Source organism: Strix aluco, chromosome 24, assembly GCF_031877795.1.
Source record: "Strix aluco isolate bStrAlu1 chromosome 24, bStrAlu1.hap1, whole genome shotgun sequence".
Lineage (NCBI taxonomy): Eukaryota > Metazoa > Chordata > Aves > Strigiformes > Strigidae > Strix > Strix aluco.
Window position 1 is genome coordinate 6,438,687 of NC_133954.1, and position 22,051 is coordinate 6,460,737.

The 22,051-nt window shown below is 55.7% G+C and overlaps 2 protein-coding genes and 2 long non-coding RNA genes across 10 annotated transcripts in view; 3 read left to right on the forward strand and 1 right to left on the reverse strand.

Annotated features, from left to right (window-relative positions):
• Positions 1–6,122, forward strand: part of TLK2 (tousled like kinase 2) — a 44,406-nt gene extending 38,284 nt beyond the window's left edge. For all 7 annotated transcript variants that reach the window (XM_074849899.1, XM_074849905.1, XM_074849906.1 and 4 more), the window contains 4 exons: positions 98–236; positions 1,357–1,468; positions 2,450–2,557; positions 3,407–6,122. In XM_074849899.1, coding sequence (XP_074706000.1) covers positions 98–236; positions 1,357–1,468; positions 2,450–2,557; positions 3,407–3,580 — 533 coding nt within the window. In that variant the 3' untranslated portion in view covers positions 3,581–6,122. The remainder of the gene's footprint in view (positions 1–97; positions 237–1,356; positions 1,469–2,449; positions 2,558–3,406) is intronic.
• A 4,669-nt stretch (positions 6,123–10,791) lies between these two features.
• Positions 10,792–11,297, reverse strand: LOC141934074 (uncharacterized). The gene is made up of 2 exons (XR_012626276.1): positions 11,186–11,297; positions 10,792–11,099 (listed from the first exon to the last, which is right to left on the reverse strand). It is a non-coding gene; the product is annotated as an uncharacterized LOC141934074 (long non-coding RNA).
• Positions 11,298–11,779: 482 nt separating this feature from the next.
• Positions 11,780–12,769, forward strand: LOC141934415 (uncharacterized). Its single transcript, XR_012626313.1, has 2 exons — positions 11,780–12,125; positions 12,478–12,769. It is a non-coding gene; the product is annotated as an uncharacterized LOC141934415 (long non-coding RNA).
• Positions 12,770–13,260: 491 nt separating this feature from the next.
• Positions 13,261–22,051, forward strand: part of MRC2 (mannose receptor C-type 2) — a 31,407-nt gene continuing 22,616 nt past the window's right edge. Inside the window, exon 1 of the mRNA XM_074849682.1 lies at positions 13,261–13,959. Coding sequence (XP_074705783.1) covers positions 13,869–13,959 — 91 coding nt within the window. The 5' untranslated portion in view covers positions 13,261–13,868. The remainder of the gene's footprint in view (positions 13,960–22,051) is intronic.

The following is a 22,051-nucleotide window of genomic DNA, read 5'->3' on the forward strand; positions in this document are numbered from 1 at the left end:
GACCTCTCGTGCAGAGTGCCAGAGTTCAGTGCAATTTTATTCTTGTTTTTTCCTGCTAGATATGTATCTTAAGGGACTGTTTCTTTCCTCTGTCTAGGTAACATTCTTCTAGTCAATGGTACTGCATGTGGAGAGATAAAAATCACAGATTTTGGACTTTCCAAAATCATGGATGATGACAGCTACAATTCTGTTGATGGCATGGAACTGACATCGCAGGGGGCTGGTACTTACTGGTAAGCGTTGCCTGGGGCACTTGCAAGTTACAGATCAAGAACAGTTTATAAACAGCTTTGGATTTATGTCAGCTTTGTCTGTGACAGCTTGAGACACTGGAGGTTTGAGACCCCAGAAACTGCTCTTGTTGTCACAGAGCTCCTTTTGAGGCTGGCAGCTTTTTACTTTTCAGTGGGTTAACGTTTATACATTTTAAAACCATCTCTTATCCAAAGGGCCTGGTGAAAAACTGCATATGCTACATGCTGCTGAGATAGCAAGCTCTGGAGTGGAGCTTGGCTGCTATTTCACAGTCCATAATGACACTGTCTAACAGTTTAAGCAAGGAGGAGGAGAATACCATGCCTGTTTGGAAATACAGGTACATCAGGGAGATGGAAAGCATATTCCAATGAAAGGAGGAGGTGAAAATCCACAGTTAGCTCTTACAAAAGATCTAAATCTCATAGTGCTGTGTATAGCCAGAGCTTCACTTTCAAGTGTCACGTGAAAGATGTTTTCAGCAATACTTTATCCTGAGTGCCAAGTGGTGTCACTGCATCACCCGTGGCTGAGAGCAAGACCTACAGTGAGTGCCACTGAATGTGGTTCTTAGATATTACCCAAGCTGCAGACTGTCACTATGGGCAACAGTAGTACAGGAACATTTGTTAAGGCGTTCTGTATTGTACAGTTCTGTTCTGTTCCTAAAAATGAAACTAACTGTAGTTTGAGCAAGGCTGAGTGTCTCTAGCTAGGACGTGGCATCTGGGGTTGTATTTCTAGAAATACATATTTTGGCTGTGTGTTTCTATTGTGGAATTGTTGGCCGAGCCCTTTTAACAACAAATAGCAGTTCTGAAGATAAAAGAAAATGGGGTTATTTTATGTGCTCTGGTGAAAAGAAACTGACTGTGCTGACTGTCTCAGACCACGAGTTTCTGGAGAGCCCTTGGGATCACTGTTCCCAGGAGGGGTTATGCATTGGTGATCTTGGCCCAGAGATGCACAGGAATGAAATTGGGTCCCTCAAGTACCAAGCCAATATCTGATCACAGAAGCTTGTTCCTTCCTTTCTAAAGAAAATTGAAAGTATTTGGAGATGCTGCTCATAACCTGTTGTCACTTCCTTCTAATCAGGTATTTGCCGCCAGAATGTTTTGTGGTTGGGAAAGAACCTCCAAAGATTTCTAATAAAGTTGATGTCTGGTCAGTGGGAGTCATCTTCTATCAGTGTCTCTATGGCAGAAAGGTAAGAAGGCATTTAGCTCCTTCCTTAGTGGCTATTCCCAAACCTTTTGGGAGGCAGCTCTGGCTTCTGCTTCCTCCTCCTCCCCAGGCTTAGAAGGTCCTTCCTCCTTGTCTCCTTGCCATCAGTTCCAAGGCAGAGTCCATGCTAATGAAGTGGGGAGAATTTACTAGGTTGTGTTGTGCTCTACGTGGCACTTCCTTCAGAAGCAATTTTCTGCAGAACATCTCCTTCCACCAGGCACGTTCCCACTGAGGCCATTATGAGCGGGACAGGGGTATCGTTCAGAGCCAGACACCCGAGGTTCTTGGCCTGGTGTTGTTTTGTGCTTTCAGTGCACTAAGTCTTTGTCGATCGAGCCTGATACTGCTTGATGGCTGCAATTGTATTAGAAAAAAAAGTAGGTACAAAGACCCCCTCTAGAAGTTTTTTGGGATGGCTTTTGGAAGGGAGGAGTCTGGATCAGGAAAAGATCATTTGTCCTGAGAGCAGGTAATTTGTTTTATGACAACAGAAGAAATAGGTTGGAGAAGGAAAAAGGATTCCATCAACTCTTGTTTTCACGAGTCCTTGGTAACCAAGTGTTGTGAAAGGCTGGGCTGACAAACACCCTGCGTTGCTTAGTGTTGTCAGTCAGACAACTGGTGGAACCAGCCCAGCGAAGATTGAGGTGGGTGAATCTCCTGTCAGCTTCAATAGATGAAGGCCCTCTTGCACATGCTGAAGCTGACCTATGAGATCTGGAAGCAGGTGGAGATCCCTCCTGTCTGAGCCGGAAACACCCCAGACATGTTCCAGCTTGGTCCCTTTTGTTCAGTTTAAGCACAGGAGCAATGTGTCCTGCTCATCTGGCTGGAATGTGCAGCACCTTCACAGCATTTATGGGCTTCTTGCCTGGAAAAAGTGATAATAAACAGTAGTGTTACGGGGGTTTTTTTAAGGCCTGTCGCCAACCTTTAACAACTGTCTTCTGTTTTTTGGTAGCCCTTCGGTCACAACCAGTCACAACAAGATATTCTGCAAGAGAACACAATTCTGAAAGCTACCGAGGTGCAGTTCCCTCCAAAGCCAGTAGTCACGCCAGAAGCAAAGGTTAGTCTTGCTGCAGCGAGTGATCGTACTGTGTATGTCAGCCCTCAGCATGGGCACTTCCATCCTCTTGGTTTCCCTAAAACCAGCAGTTGTGTGTTTAACACTTGCCTCCTGCAGAGTGGTCAGTGGCTTTGCGTTGTAGTTGTCAGGCTGAGGATTGAACAGTGCGTGTGTGCCTCTGCCCGTGCTTTCTCCTGACAAAAGATGAGCTTTTTTTGGGCCCCTCCCTCCAAAAAGGCCATTGAATGACTCGAGCGTATCCAGAGAAGGGCAACGGAGCTGGTGCAGGGTCTGGAGCACAGGTCTGATGGGGAGCGGCTGAGGGAACTGGGGGGGTTTAGTCTGGAGAAGAGGAGGCTGAGGGGAGACCTCCTGGCCCTCTCCAACTCCCTGAAAGGAGGGTGCAGAGAGGGGGGATGAGTCTCTTGAGCCAAGGACCCAGCGGCAGGACAAGAGGGAATGGCCTCAAGCTGCGCCAGGGCAGGGTCAGACTGGCTCTTAGGAAGGATTTCTTTGCAGAAGGGGTTGTTGGGCGTTGGAATGGGCTGCCCAGGGCAGGGGGGGAGTCCCCATCCCTGGAGGGGTTGAAGAGTCGGGTTGAGCCAGCGCTGAGGGATCTGGTGGAGTTGGGAACGGTCAGGGTGAGGTTCATGGTTGGACTGGAGGAGCTTCAAGGGCTTTTCCAACTGAAATGATTCTGTGATTCAGGCTGTCTCTGTGCTCACTGGGGAAGGAATCTCAGCGTTGGGGTTGTCAGATTGGCCCCACTCCCAAAGAGTTATCAGTCAAAGAAAGCTTCCTGTTTCTGTCCGTCTACTAATTCTTGTTTTGCCGTTGGGGTGTCTGCAGGCATTTATCAGACGCTGTTTGGCCTACCGAAAGGAGGATCGGATAGATGTCCAGCAGCTGGCCTGTGACCCATACTTGCTGCCTCACATCCGCAAATCTGTATCCACAAGCAGCCCAGCTGGAGCTGCGATTGCATCAACCTCTGGATCATCCAATAACAGCTCTTCAAACTGAGACAGAGTAATAGGCCAAAAACTGCTTGAGAAACCGGCAAAAAGACTTTCAGAAACAGCTTTGGAATAGAGGAATCTGGAAGGGTCTCAAGAAGCCTGTACCAGGTGCTTTTTTTCTCTTGCTTTTTTCCATCCATAGAGCATGACAACATCAACTCTCATCAAGAAAACCTTCGTCATCTAGGCCAAGCCATGTGGATAGGAGATGGCTTGAGGTTTATCCAGTAAATGACCACAAAAGGGTGGCTGCTCTGAGCAAGGAGGGGAAACTCAAGAAAATACAAAAAGACATGGTTCCATGTACTGTGAACTTCTGAACATGCAGCCTTGGGGAATCCAGGACGCCGTGTGTGCTTCATATGAAGAATGTGGACTTTGGAAAAAGACTGGGCTAGTCCAGTGTTGATATTTAAACATTGTTCTTTTTCTTTTAATAAAGTTTAGGTAACATCTCCTGAAAAGCTCGAAGCACCAAGGTTCAGCTGGGGATGGTATATGACTCTTTGCCCTTTGGAGGGGAAAAAAGTTGATCCTGCCTGTTCATGGCACTAGAGTTAGTGTTTTACCCCTAATTAATTTCAGTTTTTTAAAAATAACAATTTTTTGGAAGAAAACAGTTTTCTGGTCTCAAAGTGAAACCCATATTAGCAGGTTCATGGCAGTGTCCATTCTGCGGATGGTGCAGCTTTTCTGCTCCCTTGGGGTGGCCTCTTAACGAATAATTCACCTTCTCAGGAGGGCGGTGAAGCCCAAAGGAGAACAGGCCTACGTAGATCTCCTGTGATCAGAGCGGATCACAGCTCAGACTGCCACAAGGTTTTCAGCTGCTGCTTCATAGCTCTCACAACGGTTGCACCTTTTTAATTTATTTGAAGTGCTGTTCTTTTTGAAAACACCCCCTGGCATGTTCACGACGTGCTCTCTGCTCTCGTGAGCGTGATACCTGTTGACCATTGAAAAGGCAGGCAGCGAACGGGGAAGAATCAGAGCACAGCTCAGTTGATCCCGGGTGTGATCTGTGCTCGTGCAGTACTGTACATACCTTGTTCACGTTATAAAAATCTGAAGCTGAAGACTTGTCTGCTCTTCTCAGGTGACTTGGCAGCAAAGCTTCCTCTCTCCCTTAACACTTCTCTTTTAAAACTTGCTGACGTTCCTAACTTGTTCCTAACTTGCTGCCATCGCTGCATCTGCCCTCAAATGAGAGGGAATGAGATAGTGTTCTTGAAGGGAGCAAACACCCTGATCATGCTCTTTGTCTCCCTTCTGTAATCTGCCTGGAGGGACCTTACGCCTTCAGCTGGAGTCTGCCTGCTGTGAAACGCAAGCCTCTTGTCCCCACTCTGCCCCCTTGTCCCCCCACATCGAAGGAAAACTGAAAACACACACAAAAAGCACAGCACTTGAACATGTGGCAGCCAGGTTGGAGCGCTCCTAACATGTGGCAGGAGTTCAGAGCCAGAAATATTTAAAGATGCAGTGTTCAAGAGCAAGGTTTGTCTCGGGAGGGAGCCGAGCGGTGCACTACTGCAATTCAGGGTGGTGTTTAAAAAACAAGTTGCCCTGTGCGCACTTCCTAAGCCAATACCAGACCACTGTGGTGTGGACTGTCCTCTCCGTGGCACCTCCAGGATTGTACCCGCCGCGCCAGCAGCGCGGGGGCCCTTTGGGGTGCCCGGCACCCCAATGGCATTCTCGGGGCAAGCGATGTTCTCCGTCACGCACTTTCAGAGACAACTACCACTTGTCTGCCTTACTGTAAGCCATCGTCTGCAAATACGCTTAAACCTGATCAGGAACGTTAAGTTAACTGAAAAATGGAGGATTCTGTTGAAATTAAGCAATGGACCTGGAAAGTGGAGAACTCTGCTGCTTTGATTTTTATTACTATTTTTGTAGTGACTCTTGGGCTTTTAATTGGATGTATTCACATGCAGCTGTATTAAGGTGGTCTCTAAACTGCAGTGTTCTAAACAAAGAAAAGAAATACTGCATCTTTAAATCCTCAGCCATAATTTCTTAGCTCTTGCTATCCTTGCTGCTCTATTCCAGAAGTTAACTGTTTAGCAAGCAGCGCTTCACCATGTCCCTTCAGCCTCTTGTCAGGCAAAATCAGGGTTGATGCTTCATCCCGTTTGCTGAAGCTGATGATTTGGTGTCTGTCCACATCAGGGAGAATTCTAAAAGGGTTTTTTCTATCCCGGCCCCGTTGTTTCTTGGACATACAGTGTGTGCTATCTCTGTGGGTGTGATTAGTTTTGTGTCAGATGCATTTATTCCTGCTGTGCGACACCCATCCAGGGGCCTGGGGACAGCGTTGGCCTTTCCCGGGGCTGACAGCAGTGAAGAACCCTGGTAGAATTCTGGCTGTGACCCCTTCCTTGTTAATATGGGTTTCACTTCCAATAACAGACCCTATTGCCACACTGTTCATTTACTTAAAGAAAGTGTATGAAGAATTTGTAACTTAAAACCAGGCCAGACTGTTTTGGCTCTACCCAACAGATGAGACATGGATATTAAAATAAGTTTTAAGAAACTGATTTGCTTGGCTCTTACTGGTTTGCTCTTCATAGCGTTGGCACAAGCTCTCTTACAGTGGCTGCGCGGAGGTGACACAGGACAAGATGAGGAAGGATAGAGGAAGGCTGCATTCAACAGCTCAGAGCAGTGAGATCCCTGCGTCAGAGGGGGGAATCGCTGAAAATTACCAAGTCTTATTTAATTACCGGCATTGATGTTCTGGAGCATCGAGACAGACATCCAAGGTGGGTTTGTCCCTCGTTTCCAGTAGAGTAGCAACTGCCTTTAGAAGCTATGTATGTTCAGGGCATAAAACCCACCTTTTTTGTGTCTGTTGATGAAAATTTGTGTTGAACTCCCGTGCCCTGGCTGACTGCACCGAGAGGCGGTGGCCGCAACCCGCCGGCCCCTCCCCAGCCCACGGGCACCCGAGGCTCTGGTCGCAGTCACCCAGAATAACCATTCTGAGTAATGAGGAGAAACGCAGCTCCTTTAATTTTTTTATGGCTGTCTTGTCAGCTTTAAAAAAAACATACAATAGAAAATGAAAAGGACCTTGGCAGCTGAAGATGTCAAGTCTGCTTATATCTGGACTATTAACGAGAAGGTCAGTTCCTGTGCCCAGCACCTCTGCAGGCATCTCCCAGCCTCTGTGCGGGGCATCCCTGCGCCTCCCCCCTGCGAAGCGGGGCAGTACCTGCCCCCCAGAGCCTGGTTCCTGTGGGGGAAGAGTTGCTGGGGAGCAGGATTTTGCCGCCAACCTGACGTCACCCTCGCTGCACTTGAAGTTACAGTCAGCTTTCAGCTGAGCGCGAGTGAAACCGAACACCGAGAGCAGCTCAGCTCCCTCCCCGCTGCTGCAATTGATTATTTTTTGGCACCCCGTGCCAGTTTGGATGATGCGACGCAGATTTGGGCAGGGGGAGACGGCGGCGGGGCTTTGGCGGCCAATGCCCCAGCGTCCTGTGGTGGTGGCCAGGCCTCGGGGCCAGATAGCCACCCCGCCTGCGTGGCGAGCCCGGGAGCGGGGACGGACGCGGGATCCCACGCTCAGCTTGATGCCAGCGGGAACGCGACTGACTGAGGGGCTGCCTCGCTGGATGCTTCGCCTCCTATGTTAGCGGTTAGGAGTCACGCTATGAAATGAGCTGCTTTCTGCCAAATGGGCCAGTCCCAGTTTATTTTGTGACCTGGCAAACCCTCGATGTGAGGTTTGCTACCGCTGCCAGTGTCTCCCTGGGGTTTGCTGCTGGAGGATGTTATTTTCCGGGTGCTATGCGAGCAGCTTTGACTTAAACCTCCCTACTCCCATCGCGGGGGGCAGAGGAGATTTGGAGCACGTGGAAGCAGGACCCAGCACAGACCTGACCCCCACCCTGCACTGAGAAACCTTTTCTACCCACTGCCAATGAATCTGCACCCAGACCCTGAATTTCCACGGTCTCTGCTTCGCCCTCAGGAGCAGCCGGGTGCCCCACGGCCATCGCCCTGGGTGGGGGTGAGAGGCCAAGCAAACGCGGAGCCGCTCGGCCTCCCCTCGCCGCGTTCACACCCAGAAACAGGCGTCTTGGCCACAAGGACGCTATTGTCTGTGCCGGGCGGGGGAGCGGGAGCCGGGACTGGGGCTGAGACACGCTCTCATTTCATGCATTAACTGCACGGGGGCGCGAAGGCCGGGAAAAGCCGCTGGCGCGTGCTGTCTGGTGAGGAGCTGCTCCCGCTGCCAGCGCCACACGCTCCTCCGTGCTCGTCTTCATCTCAGCCCTGCATCTTGCCGTGGGACGGGTTGCTGCAGTCTCTCTTCTCCCCCCATCCTTTGGCTGCAGCTCGGTGTTTCTATTGCCCTGTTGCTCCTCGTTTCCAAACGCCTGCCGGCTGCTGGGTTGGTGCAGGGGAGGTTCAGTGCTTCGAGCTGATCTGGTAAAGCCTGAAACTAGAGGGCAGCCACCATCTGCCCCACCAGTGCGGGCAGGACCTCACCAGCCCCCAGGCAGCCCTGGCCGGGAGCTGCTCTCCTCTCCGCTGTTACTTGGGCTGCAGGGAGGGGGCAGAGGGGTGCAGTGGTCCAGCTGGAGCTAAAAAGGCACTGATGGAGTCGAAATGTGGGGGTGCTGTGGGGAGCAGCAGCATGAAGAGGGGGAGACTCTGCCTCGCGTGCAGGCCAGATCTCCTATCCCCACTCCAGCAACCACGGGGAACGCAGGCAGTGGGTTTATGAGGTGCTTGGCTCTGGTTTGCGTTCACGGGAAGAAAAAAAGCAGAGCTTTGCTCAGCCCTGTCCTCTCTTGACCGAAGCCACCGGCTGCGCGGGAGCCATGAGCACACAGTGTCGGCAACCTCCTCGCTCTTGCCCTGGCTCAGCTCTGCGTCGAGATCAGGGCTCAAAACCTGCTTTGTTCAGCATTGGCTCATCCCAGCTCCTGCTAATCCTGAAAATCCACCCGATTGCACCCAAACCCAGGAGACCGGCTGGGATTGATGCCAAAACCCCTCCAGGCTAAAGGGACTGGTGAGGGACAGAGGTGGGAGGGGACATGCCCGTGGTTATGAGGTAAGACAGTGGCAGAGGTGGAAACAAAGCACCTGGGGCTGACTGTGTAGCCACTGGACCACACTGCTCCTGCTGGAAAGGGCTGCGGGACAGGGTGGGATCTCTGCTTCCCCATCCCATCCCTGCTTCCAGCAGGAGGAAGATGCCGTTCGGGATGTGCTGTCTTCCGCGGCTCTCCAGCTGCCTTCCCTCCCTGCTCTGCAACCCAGCTCTGCTAATTTGCTCTTGAGTCATGCAGAGAAAGTGTTTTTCTAAAAGGCGAATTTCTTGCAAATGGCTGGAATTCCTCCCTGCCCCTTTCCAGGAGCCCTGGGGAGGCTGGGGAGGAAGGAGAGGCAGCGGGCTCAGAGGGCAGCTCTGCTCCCCGGGCAGCCCCCAGCCTCATCTTGCCCCCGCGGCGGAAGGGCAGGGATCTCGGCGCTGGCCCTCCCAGGGCTGGAGCGCCCTGAAATTCCTCGTGGCAGCTTTGAATGAGCACATCTGGTTTTAATAAATTATTTGCAGCTTGAACTTGCCTGACTTTTGAGGGCTGCAGAAGAGAGAACAGCAAAGAGCTCAGAGAGCTGCAGCACAGGGCACCCACAAAGGGACCCCCCTTTGCAGTGCTGGGAGTCAGCAGAGTTGGGGAGGGGGTCGAGGGGTGTGTGGGGCTGACCAAGCCCCTGGAGGGACCCCAGCAGCTGGCAAAGCCCCATCTGCTCCTTGCAAGAGCCGTGGGGACAGTCGGTTTAGAGGCAGGGAAACGGCCCTTCTTTTTGGCCAGGATCCTTCTACCCCCAGCTGGGGGTTGAGCAAAGCTGGGGATGATCTTAAAAATTGTGTTTCTGGACTGAGGTGAAGAGCAAGGGCAGCGAACTGCAGTGTGGGCAAGGGTGCCTCCCCGACACCCCCCTGCTCGGTGGACCCCCGGCCATCAGCACTGAGACCCCTCTCTGGGCGCTGAACCCATCAGAGCTTGGGAAAACCAAACCCTCAGCATCACCCAGTGCTGACCCCCGCACGCTGCCCCCAGGCTCGTCCTGGGAGAGAAGAGTGCAAATGCAAACTGGTGTCAAGCCCCACATCCCAAAGGCTGCCAACTGCCCCCCACTACCCACAGCGCTGAGCCTGGCAGCAGCTTCGGGGGGGAAACCCTCTCCATCGCTGGGACGGGGCTGTCCTGGCCATCCCCTGCCTGTCTCCGACGCAGGGAGAGCGACGTGGCCTTCCCCTGCTGCCGGCGCGGGGGAGAGAGGAGCCAGCAGACGCCAAGACGGCCTCTTCCCTAAGCAGTGACCTCAGCACAGCGGCGCCTGCCAGGTGGGTGTTGATCTTGGCCCGGCCAGTCCCGTTCGGGGGCCAGGATGAGGCCGGAGCGGCGCGGACGGAGGGCTGAGCTCGCGGCGGAGCCTGGCAGGTGCTGCCCGTCCCCGGCTGCGTTTGCCACACCGAAGCGAAGCCGGTGGCACTGGCAGCCCCTTGGCAGCCGCTGCCCGCAGGCAGGGCTTTGCTCTCCAGCGCAGCTCTCCTGGAGCTCCCAGTCCTGCGGAGAACCATGGGATGGGGGAAACACCCTTGGAAGAGCACGATCCAGCAGGACATGCAGCTTCCCTGGTCGTATAACATGCCCCCATGTCCTCCCTGAGCTCTAAAATAGAAGCTTTGGACCTGCCAGTCCTCAGAGGTGGCTGATGGGTCGGTACAGATCCTTCCTTCCGAGCATCTGCCCTCAAGCCTGGTGCTACAGACTCTGCTCTCCTGGTCCACAGGTCCCCGCATCCCGTCCTCTAATACCTCTGGCACAAGCAAACACCAAACGTGCCCTGTCTCAGCCCCAAACTCAGTAACTCACACAGTGCCTTGCTGCCATTGAGCACCCCAGCTTCCAATCTCAGTTTTTCTTTCCCACCCCGAATGGCTGCAGCCCACGACTCACTGGTGACACTTATTTTCCAACCTGTGGGGAGTTGAGCATCCTGACTCACCCATTTTCTGCCAGTGCTCCTGACCAGGGCAGACCTCCAGCCAAACGGTGGGGATCCATCTTGGGAAATGTTTTCCAAATCCTTCTGCAGGGTGACTTTCACTCCAGCCAGTGCTGTTTCACCCTGTCCCATCACAGCCCCCCCACTGTGACCCCTCCCCATATGGTAAGTTGCTTTGGCCAGAAAACAGCATTTATTTTTCCAGCTGGGGGACAGATACAGATGCTCCAACTGCGGGAATCAGCCACAGACACTGAATGTCCCAAGTGCTGGGTGAGCCCGTCGTTCCCATCCGTTGCCCGGTGCCAGGAGCTCTCCCGCGAGCGTGGCCGGCGGCGCAGTCGGCCGTTCCCCTGCACGCGGCTGCGTCCTCTCGTCTGGCAGCAACTCGTTAGGGCCAGAGAGGTCAGACAGCTTGGAAATGTCCCAGGGGAAGGGAAAAATGCATTTCCTCCCGATGCACTCCATGAGTAGCAACTCATCTGGTATTAAACCGGATTAGGGGGAGAGTAGGTGAGGAGCTGTTGGTCCACACTGGAAGAATTAATTATTAGGAAGTGCTAATTACCTTCTTATCACGGTGTAGCGGCCTCCAAGACATGGGATGAACCAGGCCAGGATGTGACGATGCTCCGTAGGATCTGAAGCCTCTCAGCTCTGCCGCGTCCCCTCCTCTGGATGGGATTCGTCCCCTCCTCTGGATGGGATTCGTCTCCCGGGAAAGGGATGTCGGGTCTGTTGGGGATGGAGGGCAGGTTCCCCTCGTGGGACCTCGCAGCTCCGTCATGTCCAGCCGCTGGCTCCTCAGTCGGTGCCATCCCCCAGGAGCGGTCTCCAAAGTTTAGGGATGGGAGTGAGGATCCGGGCAATTCCCTCCTCCCCTCCGGGCTGTCGCGCTCGCTCCCCGTGGGCAGCCCCCGGCGCGCGTCCAGCCGTGGAGGGCGAGCGCGGCTGTTCTCCCAGCGCTGCCTCAATTAAAAAATAATCCCTGGCTTAAAGAAACCCAACAGCCTAGATGCTGATGTGCTTAATTGGGCCCCCCCCAGAGGGTTTGCATCCCCAAAGCCCGTCCTGGCACTGGTCTGCAGGTCCTTCCTGCCTTGCTGGGAAACAACACATTCATTTATTTTCACAAGAATGGCTAAACAACACGTGGCTGGCTTACACACATCCCCGGTGTCACGCCGTCCCAGGGCCAGATCCTGCTCCCTGCTCGAGGGAGCGCTGCCATGGTCTTGGCCTGATGAAAAGCATCATCTCGCCTGAATTTTGTATGGCAGAATCTGCGTGTCGAGGTCTGAGGTGCCTCCCCCTGCGCTGCCCAAATCCCTGGAGAGCTCGAGGAGAAGGAGAGGGCTCCCACATCCTCAGGGCTGCTCCCAGGAGAATGGCACGACGGGCATCACCCTTTCCACACCGGTGCAACCACATCTTTGCACCGTGCTGCGTTGCCACACCACGGGCAATGCCGAGACAGAAGTTGGACCCTTTCAGCTGTCGGGGAAAGGGTGAGTTTGCTGCTTTTCAGATGTGTCTGAGCACAACCCTCGAGTGCAGGGGGCACATAGTGGGCACCAGCCTGTGCCGGTCCCCCGGGGCTTCCCAGTAAAATCCTGAGCAAAAAAATCTCAATGTACCCAACCTGGGTCCCACCACACTTCCAGATGTTCCCACTTCCCCACTCACAGCTGTCTTGATCACTCCAGAAATGGAGGAGAACCAGCTCTCCAGGGGCTGGGCAGGGCAGTGCCCAGCTGAGCGGTACCTGACTGCCCGATGGGGATTTTCTCCTCCCAGGTTTCAGGGATTTGGGGCTTTTATTTGGTTCAAACATTTGGTGCAATGTTGAATCTTTTCCAGGTGCCTCAGGGTGACCCGTTACTTCCAGCCAGACCTCCAGGAAGGTGTGAGCAGCTGTGCTGGTTTGGTGCTGATGGTTTTTAAGGTGTGAATGGTGTTTAGCACCGAAGAAACCCCCTGAGCAGGAATCTGCGGCGCCCATGCGGCTCCTGTTGCAGCGGGCCTCCTCGCACAGAAACGCGCAGCCCGGCAGCTGTACCAAGCCAGAAAAATGCTGATTTCCAACATTTTCCACATATGCTGCCTTCTTTGGGTGGCTTTCAGGGGGCTGGATTGAAGGGATAAAACAAAAGTTTAAAATTTATTTAGAAGTGTTTAAAAGCCTTTTATATTCAGCTCTTGGATATGGGATGGATCTACACTGGACACTGTGGGATGATCTTTGCCCCACGCTCCTCAGCGGAGCACCGGGAAGCTGGAGCACCACACCAGCACCCCCACGGCTGGAGGGACGAGGCTGCTCCCCGAGCGGGGTGCGTGGAGGGTGCAATGAGCTGTGTCTGACCTCAGCATCCCCCATCCTCAGGTGGGACGGGAGCTGCCCCGCTCTGTGCCGTGGGGATGGATGGATGGATGGATGGATGGATGGATGGCGGAGGATCCCCCTGGGTTGGCTCAGCAATGCTGTACTTGGGGTGGAATAAACACCCCCCCAAGCACCCAGAGGTGCAACCAAAAATGCGTGGCAGCAGCCTCTGGCTCCTCTCGCCGCCGAGACGGGCTCCCAGGCCGAGGTCCTGGGCGGGGGCAGGCGCTTGCTTGTGGCACAGCGAGACCCGGCGTGGGGCTGGCGGCACCGGGGGCATCTCCCACGCACCCTCGGCCTCGCCCCGGGGGCACCGCGGTGCAGGGGGACGCTGCGCGGCCCCTGCGCGGGGGGGGAGCGAGCCCTCCCCGGGGTTTGCAGGGGTGCACTGGCCGGGCTGTGTTATCCCGCCAGCCTCCTGCTTCGCCCCCAAACCCCCCCAACGTCCCCCCCCCCACCCCGCACCGCCGAGCCCCGGTGCTGTCCCGCAGCAGCCCGGGGAGCCCCCCCGAGCCCGGGGCGCGGCCGCCCCCTCGGCGGAGCCCCCGGCCGGCCCCAGCCCCCGCCTCCCCGCTCCCCCCGCCGCGTTTTTGGGCTGGGCCCACCGGCGCGGGCAGCGCAGCTCCCGCTGACGCAGTGTCTGAGGCCGGCGCACACGCTTCGGTTTTGTTTTTTTTTTTTTTTAATTTTATTTTTTTAAAACTTTTTTTTTCTCCCCCCTTCTCCCCTCCCTCTCTCTTTTCGGTGTCCCTCCTCCTCCGCCGTCGTCTCCCTCCCTCCCTCCCCGCCCGCCCCTCCGCCGTCCCCCGGCCCCGGCGAGGGAGCAGCGCGGCGCGGAGCGGCGCGGAGCGGGGCAGCGCCGGGCATGGGGCGCAGCTCGGCGGGACCGCGGCCCCTCCGCGCCCCCCTCTGCTGCCTCCTCGGCCTCCAGCTGGTGCTCGGCGCTGCGCACCCAGGTGGGACCGCGGCTCCCTCCTCCCTACCGGACCCCCCCTTCTTCCGACACCCCCCCTCCCTTCCGCGAGTTCATTATTATTGGGGGGAGGGGGGGGGGGGGGGCGAGGAGCGAAACCATCGTGGGGAGGGATGGGGGAGCCCCCCCGGACGGGCTCGGCGCCCCCAGCCCGGCTCCGCGGGGCGCTGCCTGGGGAAGGGGTGGGGGGGGCCCGCTTCGCTCCGGCGCGGTTCACATCGCTCCGGTTTATTTTCTCCCGGAATGTTTTATTTGCTTTTATCGTGGTTTGTTTTACTTCATCCTCCTTCGGTCGCGGTTCGTTCCGCCGCGTTTTGTTTTCTCGAGTTTCGCCGTGTCGTGTTTTCTCCCCGTTCCGCTGCGTTTTCGCTCGCTTTTATTATTTTTAGTTTAACTCCCCGCGCCGTGCGGCCACGCAGCGTCTGGCGAGCCCGGCGGAAACGCTTCCGCGGCTGCGGGGGGGGCCCAGGGCGGCTCCGGGGGGGGGCCGGGGGCGGCCGCCGGCCCGCAGCGCCCCGTAGCCCCGCTCCGGCCTTTTGTCTCCCCGGGGAGGGCACTTCGCGGAGGGGGAGGTCGGGAAGGGGCCGAAGTGTTTTGTTGGAGGTTTCTTTCCTCTCTCATCCTGACCCCCGCCCCCCTCCCGGCGTGTTAATCCTTTAGAAAAGTGCCCCGCGGGATCGGGGCCCGAGCGGGTATTTGCAGATTTCCTTTTTTTTTTTTTTAGCTTCTCACAATAAAGGCAACGGGTTGTATTTTTTTCTTTTTTTAAACCGTCTAAAGACACCATGTGCCAGACGCCTGAGGCTCCTCGGGACGGCCCCTGGAATTGCCATTTGAGACACTTTTTACCCCAGGATAGTCTTGCACAGAAGCGAGGAACGGCTTTTGTTGCTTCCTTGGATTAATTTGGCCCTACTGAGAAAACTTTTTTTTTTTAAAAAAAAGAGCAAAACTGGAAATTTTTGCCTGAACAATAACAACCTTAAACCCTTGGCCTGTTTTATTAGAGTACGTTCAGCAAATCCAAAGCAGATTTAGAAATGGCAGCTCGGGAGGGCACAGCTCCCCTCCTCCCCCCTTGCCCCCTGCTTTCCCCTCGCCCCCCGGCCCAGCAGCCGCCGGGGGCTGAGCATCGCGTGGGACACACGGGGGGTTGCTGTGGCTTTGTGGGGCGATGCTGTTGGGCCACGATCCCGCGCCACGCGAGGGACCCAGCCCGGGATCGGAGGCGCAGGGCCAGGAGAATCTGTCTGAGAGATGGAGAAAGGAGGAGGTGATGGGGAAGGAGACCCCTGTACCCCGGAGTAGGTCCAGGGGAGCAGGGCCAGGGTTTACTGCTGGCTGGAGACATCTCAGCTGAACCCCCAACTTTCTGCAGCTGAATTGAAGGCCGTGATTTCCTCCTTCTGTGGGTTTTAAGTGGGTTACTTGGTTTCAGCAGAGCTTAGCTACCTATAAGGACCAATTCTGGCTGTTTCGCCCTAAAAAATGTCGGTGGGATCCAGGTCTGGCGAGCCCGAGGACAGAGGCACCTCTGTCCCGGCGGTTCGTGGCGGCGTGGCGGGAGCGCGGTGGCGGCCGACCCCGCGCCGGGGCAGGGCAAGGAACAAGGCGGCTTTCAGCTGCCTCCGGCCTGTGCCGCTGGCGCTGGGCGTCCCGCTGGCGGGTGGGGTGCAAGCACCCTCGATTCTTACCCCCCCCACCCGCCATCCCCGCTTTTCCGCTGCTCTCCCCAGCACCAGGCCTGGCTCGGACCCGGTGGGTGACGGGCGCAGGGGATGGCGCAGCGGAGGTGCCGCATCCGAGGCCCCCCAGCAGCAGGCTGGGTTTGCAGCTCGGAAAGGATCCCCGCTGGGATTCGGGGATCGGGCTGGGTTAGGCCCAAAAATCCTTTTTTTTTTTTTTTGTGAGGACGCTGTCGGCGGGGGCCGCGGGGGCTGGCCCGGCAGACGGCGTTGCTTTCCCCGGGGAGCTGTCGCTTCCTCGAGGGGTTCATGCCAAATCCTCGCCTCCGGGACAGCCGGGAAGCCGGAGCAGGGCTTTTAGCAGGAGGTTTGTGGCTCCTCGGTGGGATATCGCCACTGGTTGCCCCGTCTCTGCAGCCGGTCTTGGGGGAAACTGAGGCAGCAGCTCCCGTCTTGCCGTGGCTGCTGGTGGGACGAGGTCCCCGTGTCACTGCGGGGACACGGCGCTGCTGGGGCTTTGGATCAGCTGTGGCCAGTGCCCCGTGCGGGACCCGCGGGCGGGGGCTGCCCCGTTGGCTTTGTGGCCAGGGGAGGGGGTGAAAGGGACCCGGGGAAGAATTTACAGCCTGTAAAACAAACAGAGCAGCCTCTGCGTGAAGCTCCCTCCACCCCGTTTTCCTCTTTGCAATGGAAAGAATAGCTTGGTGCATGGCAAACGCAGCTCCAAGGAATTATAACTTGATCTTTGGATTATTTGGGAGCGGGAAAGGGGAACGAAGGTGTCGGTTTTGCTGCCAAGAGCACAGCGGCTCCGTGCCTGGCTGGGCGCAGGGCACAGCCGGGGCCTCGCTGCCCCGGGCACGCTCGCAGCCTCAGCTGCTCACACCAGAATTACAAGAAGAAAAAGCAAAAGAGATTGAGCCTTCCAGGCAAAACTGTCCCCCCCAAAAGTCACCCAGAGTGGCGTGGTGGCCCCAGGAGGTTTCCCACGGGAAGGTGCCGCCTTGGCACTCAAGACACTTTCAGGCGTGAGGTCTGGGTGATGGTTAAAGCCACGTTGCTGGTTTCTCTCTTCATCTTTATTTCTGGCTGGATTTTGTACCTTTCCCTGCAGGGCAGAGGCACGCTCCTGCCTTCCCTCTTAAATATTTTCCAGGGAAACTTATTGCCCCAGAATCAAAGCAAATGGCTGCTGAGGGGCTATAATTGCTGTCTGCTAAACCATCTTTTCCGGCTGATAAATCCATAGTGGGAGACTCTGGCTCCGGTGACTCGGTGGGTGCTCGGAGAAGGGCAGCGAGGGGCTGTTGCCCACGTCGGCGACTCTGCCGGAGGTGCCGGTGCCGCTCCCCGGTGCATCGCACCCCGCTTGGCTCCATCGAGCGCGGCCGATGCTCGGGTGGGAGCAGGAGCGTCTGCGTCGGCCGCCCTCACTGCCCGCTCGAGCCTGTCCCGACCCGGCCGTTTTCCTCAAAAGGTTGTTGAAGCAATTTGTAAAATTTCGTTCTTCACGTGCGGCTGAGAAGCAGGATTTTAATTAATTTGAACTGTGCTGAGACTGCGGAGCATCGACATTTTTCTCATTCTTAAGATTGCTCAGAGCCCAAAAGAGACCCACACAGATGCTCTTTTTCTTAAAGGACCCATCTTTAATTAATTAAGGATTAGAAAATGATTAGTGGATTGACTTGCAAATTCTTGGGAGTACTCTTTAGCCCCGGAGCGAAAGTTTGGCTGTTTGTGGGGGTCACAGATGCCCCTTTCATCCCTGTCCTGGCGAGAGCTCAGTCCTGCGCTGCACTTCATGCTATCACAACCAGGACATAAATGGGATTTTCAGTGTAAAACAGGGCGTTTGCAGGATGGTGCTGAGACTGGGAGTGGGGAGATCGAGCCCTTCCCTTCCCTCTGCCTGAATCCAGACACAGCGACTTCGGGCTCTGCAGGAAACAACCCCGATTACCCCAGTCTTGCCCTTGAGCATGGCAAGGGCATGAGGCAAGCAAAGAGCACCTGGTGAGAAAAGCTTCATAATAAACATAATTTTAATTGAAAAAAAAAAAAACAAAAAACAAGCTGTGGGACACCAGGGGCTCATCCTTGCTTATGTAAATGTGCTTGGTTTTGGTGAAATGGGGGATACCCCGTCCTGAGACACCCACAGCACCACTCAGGCTGTTAATACAATGGTGCTGGAGAAACACGGGAGGAGAAATCTCTGGATCTTTTTTCTTTTCTTTCTTTTGGGGAGTTTCCTTAGTAGTTTTGAAAAATTTGGTAGTTTTCAGCCAACTGTACTGGAACCATGTCAGTGGGGACACATGTCGGGACTGTCCCACGTGTCACATCATGTCCCTGGACGTGGCCATGAATTTTCTGGCTGGGGGGTCTGCGTTGCTGGTGGGCGATGCTTCAGGGCGAGCAAATTGGGGGTGGCCAGACGAGCTGGGGCCAGAGTGGTCCCCCCAGGCCGTGGCCGAGGCTGCCACTGCCAGGATTTTGTGGCTGGGTGAGAGCACAAACGTGGGACGGGACACTGATGGCGAGCCTGGCCACCGTGTCCTGGGAGGGATCCTCTGCCCCTCCCCGCTGTGCTCTCGGTGGGTCCATCACACTCCTCCATCCCGGCTGGAGCCCCGTGGATGGATGGTGCTGCCTTCCTCTCCCTGCGCTCCCAGGGAGTCCGCAAACCCGGGATTTCCGCCTCCAGATGCATGCAGCCGCTGCAGGGCTGGAGCCTGGAGAGGGTCTGGGGGAAATTTGGGGAAAATTTACATCCTTCCACCCTTTGCTGGGTGCCAGAGGGCGGATCCTGGGGCTCCTGACTCCCTTGTCCCCTGCCACGGCTGTGGGCGAGTCATTTGAGCTGCCCAAGGCCAAGCATCCCCCATGGAATGCATTGATTTGTCCGTGTCCCGGGCAGGGTGCGGGGAGAATGGACTTTTTAATGTCTGCAGAGAGGCTGAAACGCGGTATGTGGACCCAATCCAAAATCTTTACGAGGCAGCAGAGAGTAAGCAGGGTGGTAGGTAGCCTTCATGGTCGCGGCCAAGTAAGGAGCTTGTCTCATACAGCTCCCACCGTGTAAACAGCAGCTTCTCTCTGTGCCGCTGGCAGAGCCGGGAGGAGTCTCTGGGCTCCAAGTGCAGGTCCTGCTGCTTCATACCCTCAACCAGGCCATCAGGAGCGTTGCTTTCGTCCTTGTAACGAGATCTGCTCCTTATTCCCTGAGGTTTATTTTTAAAAAGCAAAGCAACAACCACCCTCTTTTACTCTGGTGCTTGGCTTGGAGCACCCAGAACTGCTTCTGGCTGAGTCAGAGGCTCATGGCGTGCCCTAGGACTGCTGATACTGTCTGCATTTCCTTCCCTTTTATCTTGTTTTTAATCTAAAGTTCCTCTTTAAGGGGTTGCGTAGAGTTTATCAATGCCCAGAAGCAGCTCGGGATGAGGGGAGGTAGAGCAGCGATGCCCTCCCCGCGGGCTGGGGCTGCTCTCGTGGTCAGTGGCAGCAGGGATGCTCCAGCTCTGCTGTTGGGTACCACAGCAGCTTTTCTTATCACTGCTTCCTCTTCCCAGCCCTTGGAGGGACACGCAGGCTGCTTCCCCGGGCCAAAAATTGCTGCTTTTCATGGCAATGGCCATGCTTTTGCTCTTCTCCACACCAAGACCTTGGGGATGGCATCAGCCACGCCTGGACTGGCTGCTGGGGACGCGGATGCCAGCGGTGGTAACGCCGGGCTTTGCTGGGAACTTCTTTCCAGGAAGGGGGTGTTGCTCTAAAGGAGTATTTCATCCAATAACATGGAATTTAAGATGGAGCTGGGGGCTTTTCTGTGCCCCTGCAGCATCCCTCAGCAGAGGTGGCCGGGCACAGTGCTGGGGTGCACTCCCAAACGTCGCCAGAGGGTGAAATTTTGGGATCTTCCCCCCCCCCGGAGCCTGGTGCTTCCCCACCTTTATTGTGAATGAGCTGCCACTTCCCGCAGCTTTTCCTCCAACGCTGCGGGAAGGGTTTCGGAGCCGCTGCTTGCTCTTGGGCAGCAATAATGGGCTGAAAAGCCTGTGGTTTGGAGCAGGTGGCTTGGGGCTGCCGTGCCCTGTTCTCCAGTGGGTGAGAGCACATGAAACTGGGAGGTTCAGGGTTGAACGGAGGTTTCTTTATGCACCATGTGAGTGAAGAGTAGGTTTCTCGCTGAAGGATGTTATGGGTCAGACTTTTGCACGGGCTCCCAAATCCAAACAAAGGTGTTCGTTGGCAGCCTTGCTTTCCTTGCGCAGGGATCTGCAGCCCCTGAGGAGCTCCTGGGTCTGAGAGCCCTGATAGAGCCCAGTTTGCTGCCGTGGCTGGGGCATCACGCTGGGCTTGGAGGATTTGCTGCCTTTGCCAGGTGGTTTGGAGCAAACCACCTCCACAGCCGTGTCTGCAGCACAGAAACCTTAGAGGAGGGGATCATCCCTGTTGCTCTGTGCATGCTCAGTCTTCCGCACAAGCGGGCTTGGAGCCGGGTTTTTCAGGACACCCCTAATAAAGGGTGATCCCGAGCGAGAGCACCGGGCGGGGAGCACCTTCACCAGGGCAGCTGCAGGACGGGGCTGAGCCCCAGAGCTGCGTGAAGGGCTCTGCCATCCCATGGGTGCCACGATGAGCCTCGCAGGGGAGCTGAGGGGGTGGCAGGGGATGCGGCCCAGAGCTGGAGCAGCACTGCCATGCTGGGGCCAGTGTTCACTTCTGGCTGCGGTCGGGTGGAATTGTGGCCAGAGCCCTGGAGCTGCTCCAGCCTGGAATAACAGGGACTGGGGTCCAGCTGTAGCTTCAGTCCTCTCCTAAATTTGCTTTTGCATTGGTTGTGGGGGTGGGAGGGTGACAGATGCAATGGAGCAGGGGTGCTCTGGGTGCCGAAGTACTTTCTGTGCCTGCCACCACCAACGGCCACCTCTGTCCCCTGGAGCCTCCCCGTCCACACTGGCCTCTCATCCAGTGCTGCCCACGTTCCCCAAAATTGTAGGTTGTGAAGCTTTCCTTATTTGCTGTGGGGTCATAAAGCCATTGTGGGAAGGGTTGAGCTGAGTTCCCTTCAGTTCAGACACTGCTGACTAAAAACTTGTGCTTTTTAATTGAAAAAAAAAAGAGAACCTGAAACTAGGCACAGGGTGTCTAAACTCCCTTGAGGGCTGCCCCCAAGGATCGCAGCTTCTCCATCTCTGCAGCCTTCAGCTGCCAGTACCAAGGCTGATTTCTCCCACTGTGCTGGAGCACGAGCACCCTGGTATTTGCGCCGTGGGAGAGGAGAGCGTTTTGGTGGGCAGAGCTGGTCACTCGCAGCCCCGGCCCCCCACCGTCCCCACCATCACGCTGCCTCGTAGCACTGGCTGGTTTCCACGCTCATACCAGTAAGCCAGAGGCAGCACCTGCGTGGTTGGGACCAGACAGCATCCTTGCTGAAAGTGGGGGGTTTTGGTTTGCTTTCACAGTTCCTCTGTAGGGGAGGAGGAGGAGAAGGGCCAGGACCAGGGGGTTCTAATTGACAAGCAGCTGAACATGAGCCAGCAGTGTGCCCAGGTGGCCAAGAAAGCCAACGGCATCCTGGCTTGTATTATAAATAGTGTGACCAGCAGAAGTAGGGAGGTGATAGTCCCCCTGTGCTCTGCACTGGTGAGGCCACACCTGGAGTGTTGTGTCCAGTTTTGGGCACCTCAATACGAGAGGGATCTCAAGGGGCTGGAGTGAGTGCAGAGGAGGGCAACGAGGCTGGGGAAGGGCCTGGAGAATAAATCCTGTGAGGAGCGATTGAAGGAGCTGGGACTGTTCAGTGTGAGGAGGAGAAGGCTGAGGGGAGACCTCATCACTCTACAGCTCCCTGAAAGGACGTTGTAGAGAGGGTGGTGCTGGTCTCTTCTCACAGGTGATTAGTGACAGAACGAGAGGGAACGGCTTTAAACTGCAACAGGGGAGGTTCAGACTGGACATGAGGAACAAATGTTTCCCAGAAAGAGTGGTCAGAGAGTGGAATAGGCTGCCCAGGGAGGGGGTGGAGTCCCCACCCCTGGGTGTGTTTAAGGGTCGTTTGGATGAGCTGTTGGGGGATGTGGTGTAGGGGAGAACTTTGTAGAGTCGGGCTGAGGGTTGGACTCGATGATCCCAAGGCTCTTTTCCAACCTGGATGATTCTGTGATTCTGCATGATGGAGCAGAGCTGCTCTGAGCTGGCCCTGCTCAAAAGATAGAGAATGTAGGATGCAGGAGGGAGAGGCACGGGGTGTGCAGGCAGCTCCTCTTTGGGGCAGGGAGGAGGATCTGCCGGTGTTTGCCGTGGTTGCGGTTCCATAGCCGGAGGGCAGTTGGGAAGCTCTGCTGGTGTGGTTTTGAGTCCTTGAGCGGGTGTAAAAAC